The 13,249-nt window shown below is 40.6% G+C and overlaps 1 protein-coding gene across 4 annotated transcripts in view; it reads right to left on the reverse strand.

The window, feature by feature from the left end:
* LOC124065810 (E3 ubiquitin-protein ligase MARCHF8-like) overlaps positions 1-13,249 on the reverse strand; it is a 73,109-nt gene that overhangs the window by 14,114 nt on the left and 45,746 nt on the right. For all 4 annotated transcript variants that reach the window (XM_046401598.1, XM_046401599.1, XM_046401600.1 and 1 more), the window contains 2 exons: positions 8,730-8,780; positions 4-83 (listed from right to left, as the gene is read on the reverse strand). In XM_046401598.1, coding sequence (XP_046257554.1) covers positions 4-83; positions 8,730-8,780 — 131 coding nt within the window. The remainder of the gene's footprint in view (positions 1-3; positions 84-8,729; positions 8,781-13,249) is intronic.

A 13,249-nucleotide genomic window follows, 5' to 3' on the forward strand; every position in this document is an offset into this window, starting at 1 on the left:
TACCTGCAGATGTCCTGGCTGGATGGGGAAACAGACGTCCTCGAGAAACTGCATGGAGCGTTGACTGAAGTCGGGCTGCCCGCCTGCCAGAACAAAACACGTGCAAAAATATAAATACAGTAATAACTAATGCATCATTGAATAAACAGGCAAGCATACATCAGACTAATACCAAATCATATTTCTCTTACCACCAGGACAGTATCCTGCGTGGCTATCAGCGCCTGAATCTGATCTTCACAGAAAGAATGAGAGCACTGACACATAGGGTGATAAAATGGAAAAACACTGCTGGCAATACCAGTAAATCTATCTGATTAGAGCAGTGCCAGGCAAAATCTGCCTCAGTACACCACAGATCAGGCAAAAACCCCAGGCTGCCAAAGAGGAGACAGACTGAAAGACAGAGGGAGACTTATGAAGAATGAGGCCCAGAGAGAAGCGCAGCTGGAGGATGCGAGGCTGTAGACGTGTTTAGCCTCCTCCAGAGAATTTTCAAACGGATGCATCTGCAGGTTTGAGCTGGTATAACAAAAACACCTTCAGCAGTACCAAATTAAGTTTTCACCAGTGTTTACTTTACACAAATGACATGGGGAGGATTAGTTAAAATGGTCCCTTTAATAAGAACATTTCTGGTTTATGGTTTATTACAACATGTTATTCATTCGCAAAGATCTGGCTACCATTTCCATTGGTTGTGATAAGATTTTACTGACTGAAGGTTTTCAGACAGGTTGTAAACAAGTGAAATGTTAACTACATAAAAACTGTGAAATGTCTTAAATGTCAGAATGATGAGAAGAACAGGAAATACTCCATTTTGAGGCGTTCACAGATTACTCTAGGTCAATTCAAGCCTTGTAATCACATCACTTAAAGACCCCGAGTTCATTGTTTGAGCAGTATTATGTATTTGGAGCGGTTCGTTACCAAGTGAAACAGACTGTGCAAGTCCTTTTAAATGAGTTGAATTGAATCTATTAGTGTTAATATTGGATTTTATTTAGATGTAACTGCAGAGCCATTGATGGCTTTACAGCCATTTTGCCACTGTTTAGCCGTCACGTCTGCAGGTGTTTCTAACAAGTGGAAGATATTGTTGCTGTCCCAGTATATCCAACCTGGAATTATAAGCCTGAGGCTGACCTGGATGTTTTTTTCTTCTGGGCTGCTGTAATTACGATTTGAACGATATGATATGAATACGACATAATCCTTCATAACACAGGGAAACTGTGCACACACAACTATAGTAAATATGGCTGGTCAACGCTGAACCAGAAGGTTAGACTCTAAATGATGATGGATGTATACAATGGACAGTTTTGGTAATAATTTTATTTCTGGTAGGTAGTTTTACACCTGTACAATTGTCTGGCTGCCCATTCTTCTTGCCCTGTCTGTTTGCATTTTAGTAATGTTGCAGCAATGGTATTAATGCTGATAGAAAAGATGGTCAAAATTATGAAACTAAGATATAAAGTGCAATTAACTGCACTTTCAACTGAAGTTGAAGATTGAAGTTTTAGGAGAGTCACTCTCATGCTACAGTTATGCTTTTAATGGTTCTGATTAACAAACGGAATGAAAACAAATGCCTCATCATCAGTAGTCTCTGATGCATCATCATTTCCAGAGCAAACGTCTTTAAAAGTTACTACAGTCACTTGCAGCATCCTGCTGACACATACTTACATACCTCAGACCTCAAGCATTTAAGTTTTTCCCTAAAGGGTTAAAACTTTAATGCTTGTTTGACATTTTGACATGAGAATAGTTTGAGGAACATCATGAAGTTGAAAGTAGTGAACTGAATAAATAAACGGATTAAGGACAGAGATTATTATAGGACCGGGTCAATAAAGGCTAGTGGAGAGTCACATCGATCTTCTCATCAAACTCTTGAAGCAAATAAGTGTATTTACCAAAATGTTGAAATACTCCTTTAACAATATATCTAGTGTCCCAGTGCTCTCCCTGCGTGGCATACTGCTCAGGGACGGACGGTAAAGAACAGGACGGATGGTGTTTGGGTTGCTAGCATAAAGACGCGGGGGCCCATTTCAATAAGAAACTAATTACCTATTGATTTAATTTCTAACTAACGGGAAATGTGTAGCTCATGGCCTGAAACCAGTCGATAGACAATTCAATGTCTACACACAAATAGCACAGCTTCTCACACATGCAGTCGCTCTCTGTTCAACCATCGTTCTTTAATACTTATACGAAGGCTGCAGGTTCACCAAATCTTTTAATTTATCTTTAATATTTCAATTTATTTCCTTATTTAAAAAGTTCACACATTCAAGGCCATCTCCTGTGGGATTCCTGAGGCGGGTGAGAGACAAACTAACCAGATCAAAGCAGTAAAACTTTTTTTTTTTTTTTGCAACTGGCGTATATGTAACCACATTGGTGGAAAATGCTGCTTCAGCTCTACAACAGTGAGGAAGACTGAGAAACTAATGACCAATATGCTCAGCTAAAGCATCACATGACTGAATATCTGAATAGAAGCTGACAAAAAAAAGAGGTTGATCATGACTGCACTCATAACACCAGACGGTATTCATTGTTAACTTTATTCTTGCTGTGTAAACATCATGTTCCAGTACCACCTTGCCTCTGTCAATCGGTCACGTTTGCACCTCATGTGAGCTGGCCAAACGAGAACTAACTCAACCTCTGAGTCAAACAACAGAGTGATGATAACATAGTGGAGTTAGTGATAATTAACTTCCTAACGACCTGTATGACTCCTCAGATTTCTGTTAAGCCTCTGCCCTCTCATACCTGTCCTCTCTTGTGAGAAGGACCTTTGATGAGCAAATGAGTGCTTGCAATGATATTTCAACAACTGCTGAAGAAGTCACTCAGGTGGCCTCGACGCTTTGTTTTGAAAAGCAGAGTGCGCAAAAAAGAAATTCATACTTAAATTCATCATTTATTTCTTGGTTCACTTGATTCTTGGGCTCTGATGTGGTAATTAGATATAATCCAGCCGCATTATCCTATTCTCACTTTATAAACACCTATTAAGTCCTTAGTGAAAGTATCCAAATTCATAACTACTAATTTAACCTCTCTAATGCGTAAATTATCCTCTTTTCTACTAAACATACCTTCCTACCATGTCCATCTGTACCTGGAGAGAGCTCTAAACTTTAAAATCTTAAAAAGCTTTAAAAAGGACAATGAATCACTGCCTCCCTGTGAGAAGCTTTTGACAAGCCACACACAACTCTGAACAGGCTGTGTGAACGGAACAGATGTTGACTAGATGCCAAGAGACAAGCAGAAAATGTAATTTATTTATGAAACAATCCCAAAGTGACCACTTCTTCTTATCCTCATCAACATCACTGTCGAGGAATAACGGCACTTCTCACCAAAAGCATTTTACAATAAAACATTCAAGTCTGTCTTCTCAAAAGACCAGAGGCGGCTTCAGCATAAAGCTGTAAAAATGATCAATGCTGCCAGCAATTCAACAGAGCAAACAAAACCAACTATGTTGTGTTCCAAGAGATTAACAATTAACTTCACTTTCTTTAGAATAGTGGCTTGGTACTGTGCCTCATGTCAACATCGGTGTTGTGCCAAGTTCAACAGATCCAGTCCTGTAGAGATCTGGAGGACTGACACGGGTTGTGCACTACAGCAATGGAGCCTGAAATGCTGCAAAACTGCACCAGCTTGAATTTTAGAGCACCACCAGATGTTTGGCCGACTATCAGCGGCAGCCCACAGAGCTATGGGTCGCTGCTTTGTGTCTTTATGAGGACTGTAATAGTTTAATTCCTTTCCAAACAGAGTCGGAGGCATCACACAGCTCCCTGGCACTGTGCTAAAGAGAGAAACGGCTACAGCTAAGCCTCCTGACCTCGCAGAGTGGAAAATCAACTCCTGCCAAATCAGTGGGCAATCCTGAGCCTGCTAAAGCTTTCAAAGCTGCTTTTATACGTTCAACAATGACCATTCTTTTATTCCACAGAAATGCTCATTATTTGCCCTTAACTTCTCATCCTTCTTTCACAAGTCCACAGACGATTTCTTTCTAAACTGTTCTTAAAGAAACACCTCACGCATAAACAGATCAATGAACAAACAAATACAGAGAAGATGAGGGATAAGGAGGGTTTTTGCTTTAGATACATGTATACATTTACAGTGGTATGAAAAAGTTTGGGCACCCCTGATCATTTTCAGGATTTTCCTTTATAAATCATTGGTTGTTCGGATCAGCAATTTCAGTTAAATATATCATATAGCAGACAAACACAGTGATATTTCAGAAGTGAAATGAAGTTTATAGGATTAACAGAAAGTGTGCAATAATTACTTAAACAACATTAGGCAGGTGCATAAATTTGGGCACCCTTGTTGTTTTATTGATTTGAGTACCTTTAGCACTAATTATTGGAACACAAAGTTTGTTTGGTAAGCTCATTGACCCTTGACCTACATACACAGGTGAATCCGATCATGAGAAAGGGTATTTCAGGTGGCCAGTAGCAAGTTGTTCTCCCTTTTGCATCTTCTCTGAGGAGTGGCAACATGGGAGCCTCAAAACAACTCTCAAATGACCTGAAAACAAAGATTGTCCAACATCATGGTTTAGGGGAAGGATACAAAAAGCTGGCTCAGAGTTTTAAGCTGTCAGTTTCCACTGTGAGGAACATAGTGAGGAAATGGAAGACCACAGGCACAGTCCTAGTTAAGGCCCGGAGTGGCAGGCCAAGAAAAATCTCTGATAAGCAGAGGCGAGGAATGGTGAGAACGGTCAAACTCAACCCACAGACCAGCTCCAAAGACCTACAACATGATCTTGCTGCAGATGGTGTCACTGTGCATCGTTCAACTATTCAGCGCACTTTGCACAAGGAGATGCTGTATGGGAGAGTAATGCGGCGGAAGCCTTTTCTACGCACATGCCACAAACAGAGTCGCTTGAGGTATGCTAAAGCACATTTGGACAAGCCAGCTTCCTTTTGGAATAAGGTGCTGTGGACTGATGAATGTGAAATTGAGTTATTTGGACATAACAAGGGGCGGTATGCATGGCGGAAGAAGAACACAGCATTCCAAGACAAACACTTGCTACCCACAGTAAAATTTGGTGGTGGTTCCATCATGCTGTGGGGCTGTGTGGCCAGTGCAGGTACTGGCAATCTTGTAAAAGTTGAAGGTCGCATGGATTCCAGTCAGTATCAGCAGATTCTTGCCAACAATGTTCAAGAATCAGTGACAAAGTTGAAGTTGCGCCGGGGCTGGATACTTCAACAAGACAACGACCCCAAACACTGCTCAAACTCTACAAAGGCATTCATGCAGAGGAACAACTACAACGTTCTGGAATGGCCATCTCAGTCCCCAGACCTGAACATTATTGAAAATCTGTGGTGTGATTTAAAGCGGGCTGTCCATGCTCGGAAACCATCAAACCTGACTGAACAGGAGATTTTTTGTAAAGAAGAATGGTCAAAAATACCTTCAACCAGACTCCAGACCCTCATTGGAAGCTATAGGAAGCGTTTAGAGGCTGTTATTTCTGCAAAAGGAGGATCTACGAAATATTGATGTCATTTTTCTGTTGTGGTGCCCAAATTTATGCACCTGCCTAATGTTGTTTAAGTAATTGTTGCACACTTTCTGTTAATCCTATAAACTTCATTTCACTTCTGAAATATCACTGTGTTTGTCTGCTATATGATATACTTAACTGAAATTGCTGATCCGAACAACCAATGATTTATAAAGGAAAATCCTGAAAATGATCAGGGGTGCCCAAACTTTTTCATACCATTGTATATCTAAAACCATACACCCAACTGCCTCCATCAGTGAGCTTGTCACTGTGTGGGGGGATAAATGCTGTAGCTTGTTTTCCTGTTATCATAAAAATCTGCCTCTCTCCGTCTCCTGGTGTTTGTGTCTCATGACAGGTATTACTGTGGAAGTGTCACAAGTAACTGGATACTTAGAAAGCAAATGTTTTTCTGAGTTGTCCTCTTGTCTGAGAGGAGAAGGCTGTTCGATTAAAGAAAACACCAGCAGTTCAGTCACCATCAAAGCGAAAAAAAAACTCATTAGCTAGAAATCGAGAAAGACTACGAGTATCTTGGTCTGGTTATCACTGTAAAACTAGAACAGATGCTTCGACAGAATGAACAAATTCTTTGGATGTTTGAGCCTCACAACAACAAATTACCTAGACTTACTGTCAAGCCAAGCCAGAGATGTTACGAAATATTCCTCCCAAGTTGAGCTGTGGTTATTTATGTAGAGAGATATCTTTTAAGTAGGTCAACAATTGGATAGCGTATTCATTTTTTATTTGATCTGACATGAGCTGATGTGATTCAGCTTGAATCTGTGCCATGTGAAGTAACACAGGGTTTGCTTTTGGTGTCCCTATTTTGAGTCCGGCTGGAGCTCATTTGGAAACGAATGAAAATAAACTCGTGTCAGTCAAGTGCCTCCATTAAACTGTCATCGGCAGCTCATACAGACATGGCACACGTATAAATTTGGTGTAAAGTTTGTAGCAGCTGTACAATTTTAACTGACCCAAAAAGTGCCTTTATCCTTCATTTTCTGGAGCGTTGCAACATAAATGAACTTGACCTACATTTTATATTCTTCCAGCAAAAAAGAAGGAACATTTGAGTCACTGCTGCATGTGAAAATCTTCCATCTCATACTGCCAGCACTGCAGAGAGCAAGCAAACTGCATATATGCATAGAATAATCTTCTGTATTCTCACAGATAATATTCTGATTCGAACAGCTTCCAGGGAAAGTGGTTTCAGGGAGATGGTGTGTTACTGAAATATATTACACTTCTGACAATATCTGTCAGGAGTCTGGACAAGAATTCTTCTCCAAACTGGTCTAAGTGATTCAAACCAGCAACCTTCTCTTTAACAGCTGAGACTTGTGGCAGTTTTTTGCTCCCAGAGAACAGTTAGTACAGATTTAAAACGAGCCCGTCTGTGGTTATTCCCTTTAGGAAGGAGCAAGAAACACCAGCTGGCAGACAGACTGCTGATTATTACTCAAAGCTGTCAAACTTAAGAGTCCTGATCATACAGTATGTCCATCATTCCATTACACACATGTATCAGAAGAATTGCGAACTAGTGGGTAGGACATTCAATGACAATGCAATGGTGTCCATCGATCACTAACTAATTAAATCCCCCCGTTCATGTACAGATCACTAAGAATGATAAGGTCGGCCTTTGTTTCCAAGTTAAAATGACAACAAAAAAGTGGAGACTCCAGGAAGTTACTGTTCCTGGCAAAGAAAAAGTATGGCACATAAAACAAGTCCTAATTGTCATTTTCCTCTTCAGTTTTTTGCACAGATTAAACAAATGAGAAACAACGTGTTGATTGCATTACCGTAACACTGAGCCAGGCTGGTTGTCTCATGTTGCCTCATGTTTAGCTGACAAAAAACGAGCAAATAAAGAGTCCCAAAATGCTGTATTGTTCCTTTAAAAGGAACATCTCAGTTGAGTCGAGATGAAATGAAAAAAGCCTTTTTAACTCTTTTATTTCACATCCTTGATTATACTGTGCACCTGTTTAAAAGAAAAGGGAAAAAAACGCTTTTGCATATCAAAATCCAACCACTTTTCTTCTTGTAAAAGAAAATATGTCGCGTTTTTGTTATGTAGACCTGAACCAACCAATTTCAACCAATGACTTCAGGGGCACAGAGCTTAATATTCATTCGTTGGCTATCAGGTTGAATGCTTGACACACCCATTGTCACAATTCATCTGGACTTTAATTAGGTGTGGTATCATTTTACATAATGTTACCAGCCACCAAAGGTCTACCACGTGAAGACAAGTTCCTGTTTGTTATCTCACGTTTTTTATGAGTGTACTGACTGTTGTAAACATTTGATGTGGCACTGCATACTTCAGCTTGGACAGACTTTGTACCCACTGCAGTTGTGCACAAAACTCAAGTTGACTCAAGCAACTGATGATAGTTTCCCATAAACGATCAGTGAGTCAGTTTACATAGAGCGGCTACTGTTTGTTTTACTGCTGCGACACTGCCTTTGGAAAGAATATTTATGATTAGCCGTAACTGTAACCATGAAAATGATTGCTGGTATATTTGTCACTCGGCTGCAATAAATTTTTATCTTGCTCACTTTTTAAGAGTGACCAGCTCATGGATCAAACATTATTGCTGGAGCGGCCCCATGGTGATGAAGTGACCCTGACACCTACTCGCACAAATAAAGGGTTTATCCTGTAAGAGGCTCAGGAGATCATGGACTGAAAACCCTGGAGTCAGATACGATGCAGGATTTCCTGACGAGGTGATCAAGAGGAGAGGGGGAAAATAGGGAAGGACACAGACAGTCTTCTCTCTGTGTCCTTCCCTATTTTAATGGCCTGTCTGAGTGAGAGCCACACTGAGCCGAGGAGCCGAGGTGTAAAGACACGTCTGTTCTCAGGTTGCTGATCAGAGAGGCAGTTCTGATTGGGATGATGTGATGTGAGAGAGGCAGCTTATCTATCAGCTGCTCTCACTCCACTGCATGTATATCTGTCCTGTCAATCTCTGTCTTCCTCCACAGCTCACTTTCTCCTTTATGTGCTCTTGCTTTTCTCTCTCTCCCTCTCTCTCTCCGTGGTGGATGAAGGTTATACGTCATTCATTCAAACTTGTCCATTTGTGTGTGTTCTGCTCACCTTTGATATATTGCTGGACCTGCTTGCAGAATGACCCAGCGGCTTTTCATTCTGTAGAAGAGGGGGAAAAAAGACAGCTTCAGTGCGTGAAAAAAATTCAAAACAGGAAACAAATGATGTCCGATCGGCAGACACATTCTGCATAGTGAGGACAGCATTAAAACTTTATCAATAACGGATGGAGCGATACAATCGCTAGTTGTTTAACAGAATTCACCTCTGATCATTCAAAACAAAACAGGCCTTTACTGGAAATCTTCACAAATGTGCAAGACTAAGAATCTGCATGCAGGGGTGTTTTGAGCTCAATGATAAAAACAGTGACAGATTAGCCTACTGGTATGTGTGTGTTTTTTTGTACCCAATAGTTTACATGCAAAGGTTTGTGGCAGTGGTTCATGTTATGCTTAGTCGCCGACAGCTAGATGACAGTAATCTGTCTTCAGCCATTTGACCCTACTTTTCCAGCATAAGGACAACTGAGACAGGAAGAAGCTAAGAAACCATATGCCACCTTGCTTACAGTATCACAATCTATCACTATAAATTGAATCGTAATCCCTGTATTGTGATACATATTGGTTCGCCAGATTCTTGCCAATACACAGTCTTAGTATAGGTACAGAGATACAAATGAAGAAATCTTGTTATAGTCTATAGCAGGCACATGGAGGACTGATTCATGGTTTATCTTCTAATGAGCAAACACAACAACAAGCGAAGCTAAGCTACATTTCTCAGCAGCTCAGGGCCTGTGAGCATCTTACGGCTGTAAATCAAGTTTTTCTGGCGCAAGATAAAAGGAGAACAATCTGATTACATAATGCATCCATCCAAAGTCCAAATCAAACGTCAAAATATTAGTATCATTACTCAGGGAGCAAAACAGGCCAACAATCAACAGGGTTAAGGGGTTTTTTTGGAGGCTTTAATGATTCTTGATTCCCATTCAGTGTTCTCGGCTTGCATCAGAGATAAACAGACACTGGGGCGTTGTGCTGCATTCTGTGTTGGTATTAAAGCCTTGCGTGGTTCCTTAATGAGTAATCAATCACAGTTACATAATGCTGAGTTCAGACCAGGTCTTACAGAGCCGTGGTGCTTTGGACACAAACAAATCTTTGTGAAGGGAAATCAGCTCTCTGGGGAGACTGTTTAAAATGTCCATTCACTGTAGACCCACAGAAACACAGCCAGATCGGACAACCTCCCATCAAGTACACATGAGACCACAAATGGCAGTGTTGTTATATAATCAGACTCCAAAAACTTAACCAATAGGTCCACATGGGAAAAATATAACCAGACCCAATATTTTAAGCTGTTTTATTAATGGCATAATATGTAGAAAAAAAGAAAAAATATATTTATAAATTAATAGAAAAATCAGTGACTGAGCCAAATTTTGTGGCAATCTACCAAATCCTTCATGATACGACAAACAAACAAACAAATAGTCAGGAAGCTTCACTCTCTGGGCCCAGCATTTCAGATTTACAGATCAGAATAATCGGGACAGGATTAAATCTCTAAACTGGGTAGTTCAGCAGATGTGATTCAGATCATACAAAATTGGGATATGGATTTGGTAAACCAAGCCTTTTAATCCAAAATAAAGATGAATGTAGAGACATGTAGCATGAATGGAACATATCAAACCAAAACCATATCTGTTCTTAAACAATGCAGCCAGCAGTTCAAACATCCCTCCTGAGCCACCATCACTCTACAGATGCAGCACTTCCATCTTCTGCACTTTCAATGTGTAGAGTACAACATAAAAGCCTGAAGAGGAGCACTCTTTGTGCTGCCTTTTCTTTACCTGCCTTTTCTGTGTGATACTCCAATTCTGGCCCCGATAAGTGAAAATGAACAATACACAAACTGACGACAGCAAAAGAAAGGGATTACAAAATCTGCATAACTCTGATCTAGATTAAATACTGGGCTCTGGAGACCACGTAGGTTTGTGCAAAGTTCTGATGTTAAACCATCCAATAGTGGTTGCCTGGCCAACCAACAGACAAACAGGGATTGCAGTACGACAGAAAATTAGAGCCACAACGAGGGAAACCAAAACTTAGCTTATTATCTGAGGCATTGAAACCAGTTACATGATGTATGAGTCAATAACCAGATGTGTTTTGAAGCAGTAGCCAGAGTGCGGCGGGAGCTATTTTTTCCTCAGACAGCTAAGACAAGAGCTCAGTCACGGCATCAGAAAGTCGTTAAAATAGGCTTTATATGTATCATGTGAAAGACTGCTGGGATCTACCTGTCCTGCAGTGTGCTGCGCTTTGCAACACTGCTCTGCACTCTGCTGATATGGAAGAATCCCATTCAGACCAGCACCAGCGACAGGCACTACAGCTCAGGAAAGCGTATGTGCGCTGAGATGGAAAACAAAAATGGTCTGAAAACACTTCACTCTCACTAATGTTAACTTTACCATAAGTAAAGCACACCCTTAGCTTTTCACTCAGGAGCATCCTCGAACAGGGAGACAGTCCAAAACAAAGCAAAGGTACAAACATGTCAGGAACTGCCAACACATGCACGTTACCAAATCAGCCTACATGTGTAACAGATGACGTTTCACATTCAAAACAACCTATTCTATTTTGATGTTTTTCTTGTCCATGAGAACTTTCCTCATGTTGTTCAGAAGCAGCAGCATCTTAAAAGTTACCTCTGACGTCCTTGTATAAAACCAGAGGAAATTTAACCACACACACACACACACACACACACACACAGTATCACTAAGAAACTACATGACGTGCTTCCAATTCTTAATTACTTTAGCGCTTCACTTGTGTCCTCACCACGACTAGTTGCCATGGTGATACAGGACGAATGTATGAGCCAAGTCTCTCCATCACTCTCTGCTTCCCTCCATCTTTGTACTTATTTTCCTCCTGTCTCGATAAACGCCTGAGGACATTTAAACACAAGATACACACATTCTCTGGATTGTGGTCTCTCATACACACACACACACACACACACACACGCTCCTGGTCACGCTGATAAGTCAACAGCTTGGATTTGATTTCTGAGATCCAACTATGTGATTGAATATTTTTCATCAGCAGTGTTTACCTGCAAATTGCTGACATTTTAACTACTGGTGGTCAGTGAAGGGAGTGCAATTAAACACAGCTCAGACTTCTTTGATGTCTCACCTCTAAATTCTCCGACAATTGGTCATAGTAGCTAAAGTTTCCATTACCTGCTGAGGCATAAAGCTGACTTTTTCTAAGGAGAAAACATAATTCTGAATAAACATCTGTATGCAAATTCCCATCACTTTGAACTAAAATGTCAGCTGCAAGTCTGAAACTGCATCATGTCTTTTAAACTTAACCTTGCATTTCCTGGTGATGCAGTGGTACAACTTGAGGGTTTTGGTTAGCATTCAAAAGTCTAAAAAAAGAAAAAAAAAAGTAGTAGTAGAAAAATTAAAGTTTGCATGTTATCACCATTGGTTCTACAGCCACAAAGAGAGGCGAGATCTTACTGCACTAATGGACTAAAACATAACAGTTTGTCTCGAACTCCATGTCATTACCTCTTCACTGTCTTCAATACAATGTCACAAAACAGTAAATACAGCTCTCGATGGGTGCAATTTGTACAGCAAAGCTATTTGTAGAGGATCGGAATTCACTTTGGTAGAGGAGATGACAGCCAGGGCTAACAAGGCACATCCAAAAGGACAGAATAAATCGATGATCTTTGCTCTTAATCTTTCCTTCTTGATAAGCAGACAGGCCCAGATCAAGGGTTTCTGGGAAATAACAAGGCCACAGATGTACCCATGACTTTTAAAGAGAGCAGTGATTAGAGCAGAGAAGCTGCAGACAGATGACGAATGATGAGAAAGGAAATAGATCATCACCATTTCCATATACCCCCTCTTTCTTTCTAACCCATTTCTCTTAAAATCCTCTCTACGAAACTGTGTTACTCCACAGTACAAGGTCTGGGTGTCATCTTCACTGCCACCATGGCTGTAGACTATAAAGGGCTTTATTCTCTGGGCTCATGCATAATTCTGATAAAGAAGGATTCAGGTTTCACAGTCCCCTATGTCTGTCTTTTTGCACCTCCTCTGTGGGTCTGTTCACAGCCCCAGGCTTTGATAAAACAACTTTTAGACTGGACTCTGAAGACTGGAGCTTGTAAGAAAACGAAGCATAGGAGAGTACGGCAGAGGAGGTGGAGAGGTCATATTCAGAGGGATCGCTGCTCCTTTCAGGGCTCTGTTCATGGCCCACAGGGAGGAGAGCTCAGCTTGTTTTTATGCAAGAATCTAAAAAGATAAAAGCATTTCCAATTTAACCGTGTTTCTTTGAAATGTGTCCACTCTCCACAAAGTCTCTATCCTCAACACAACTTTTTTGGTAGTTAAATCCACCATGATGTTTCATGAAGATGTGACAGATTGGACTATAAGCTATGTGAAGGCACGTACAGGCTTGAGTTGAAATACTACAGTCAGTTTCAATAAATCAAGA

Source organism: Scatophagus argus, chromosome 10, assembly GCF_020382885.2.
Source record: "Scatophagus argus isolate fScaArg1 chromosome 10, fScaArg1.pri, whole genome shotgun sequence".
NCBI lineage: Eukaryota > Metazoa > Chordata > Actinopteri > Scatophagidae > Scatophagus > Scatophagus argus.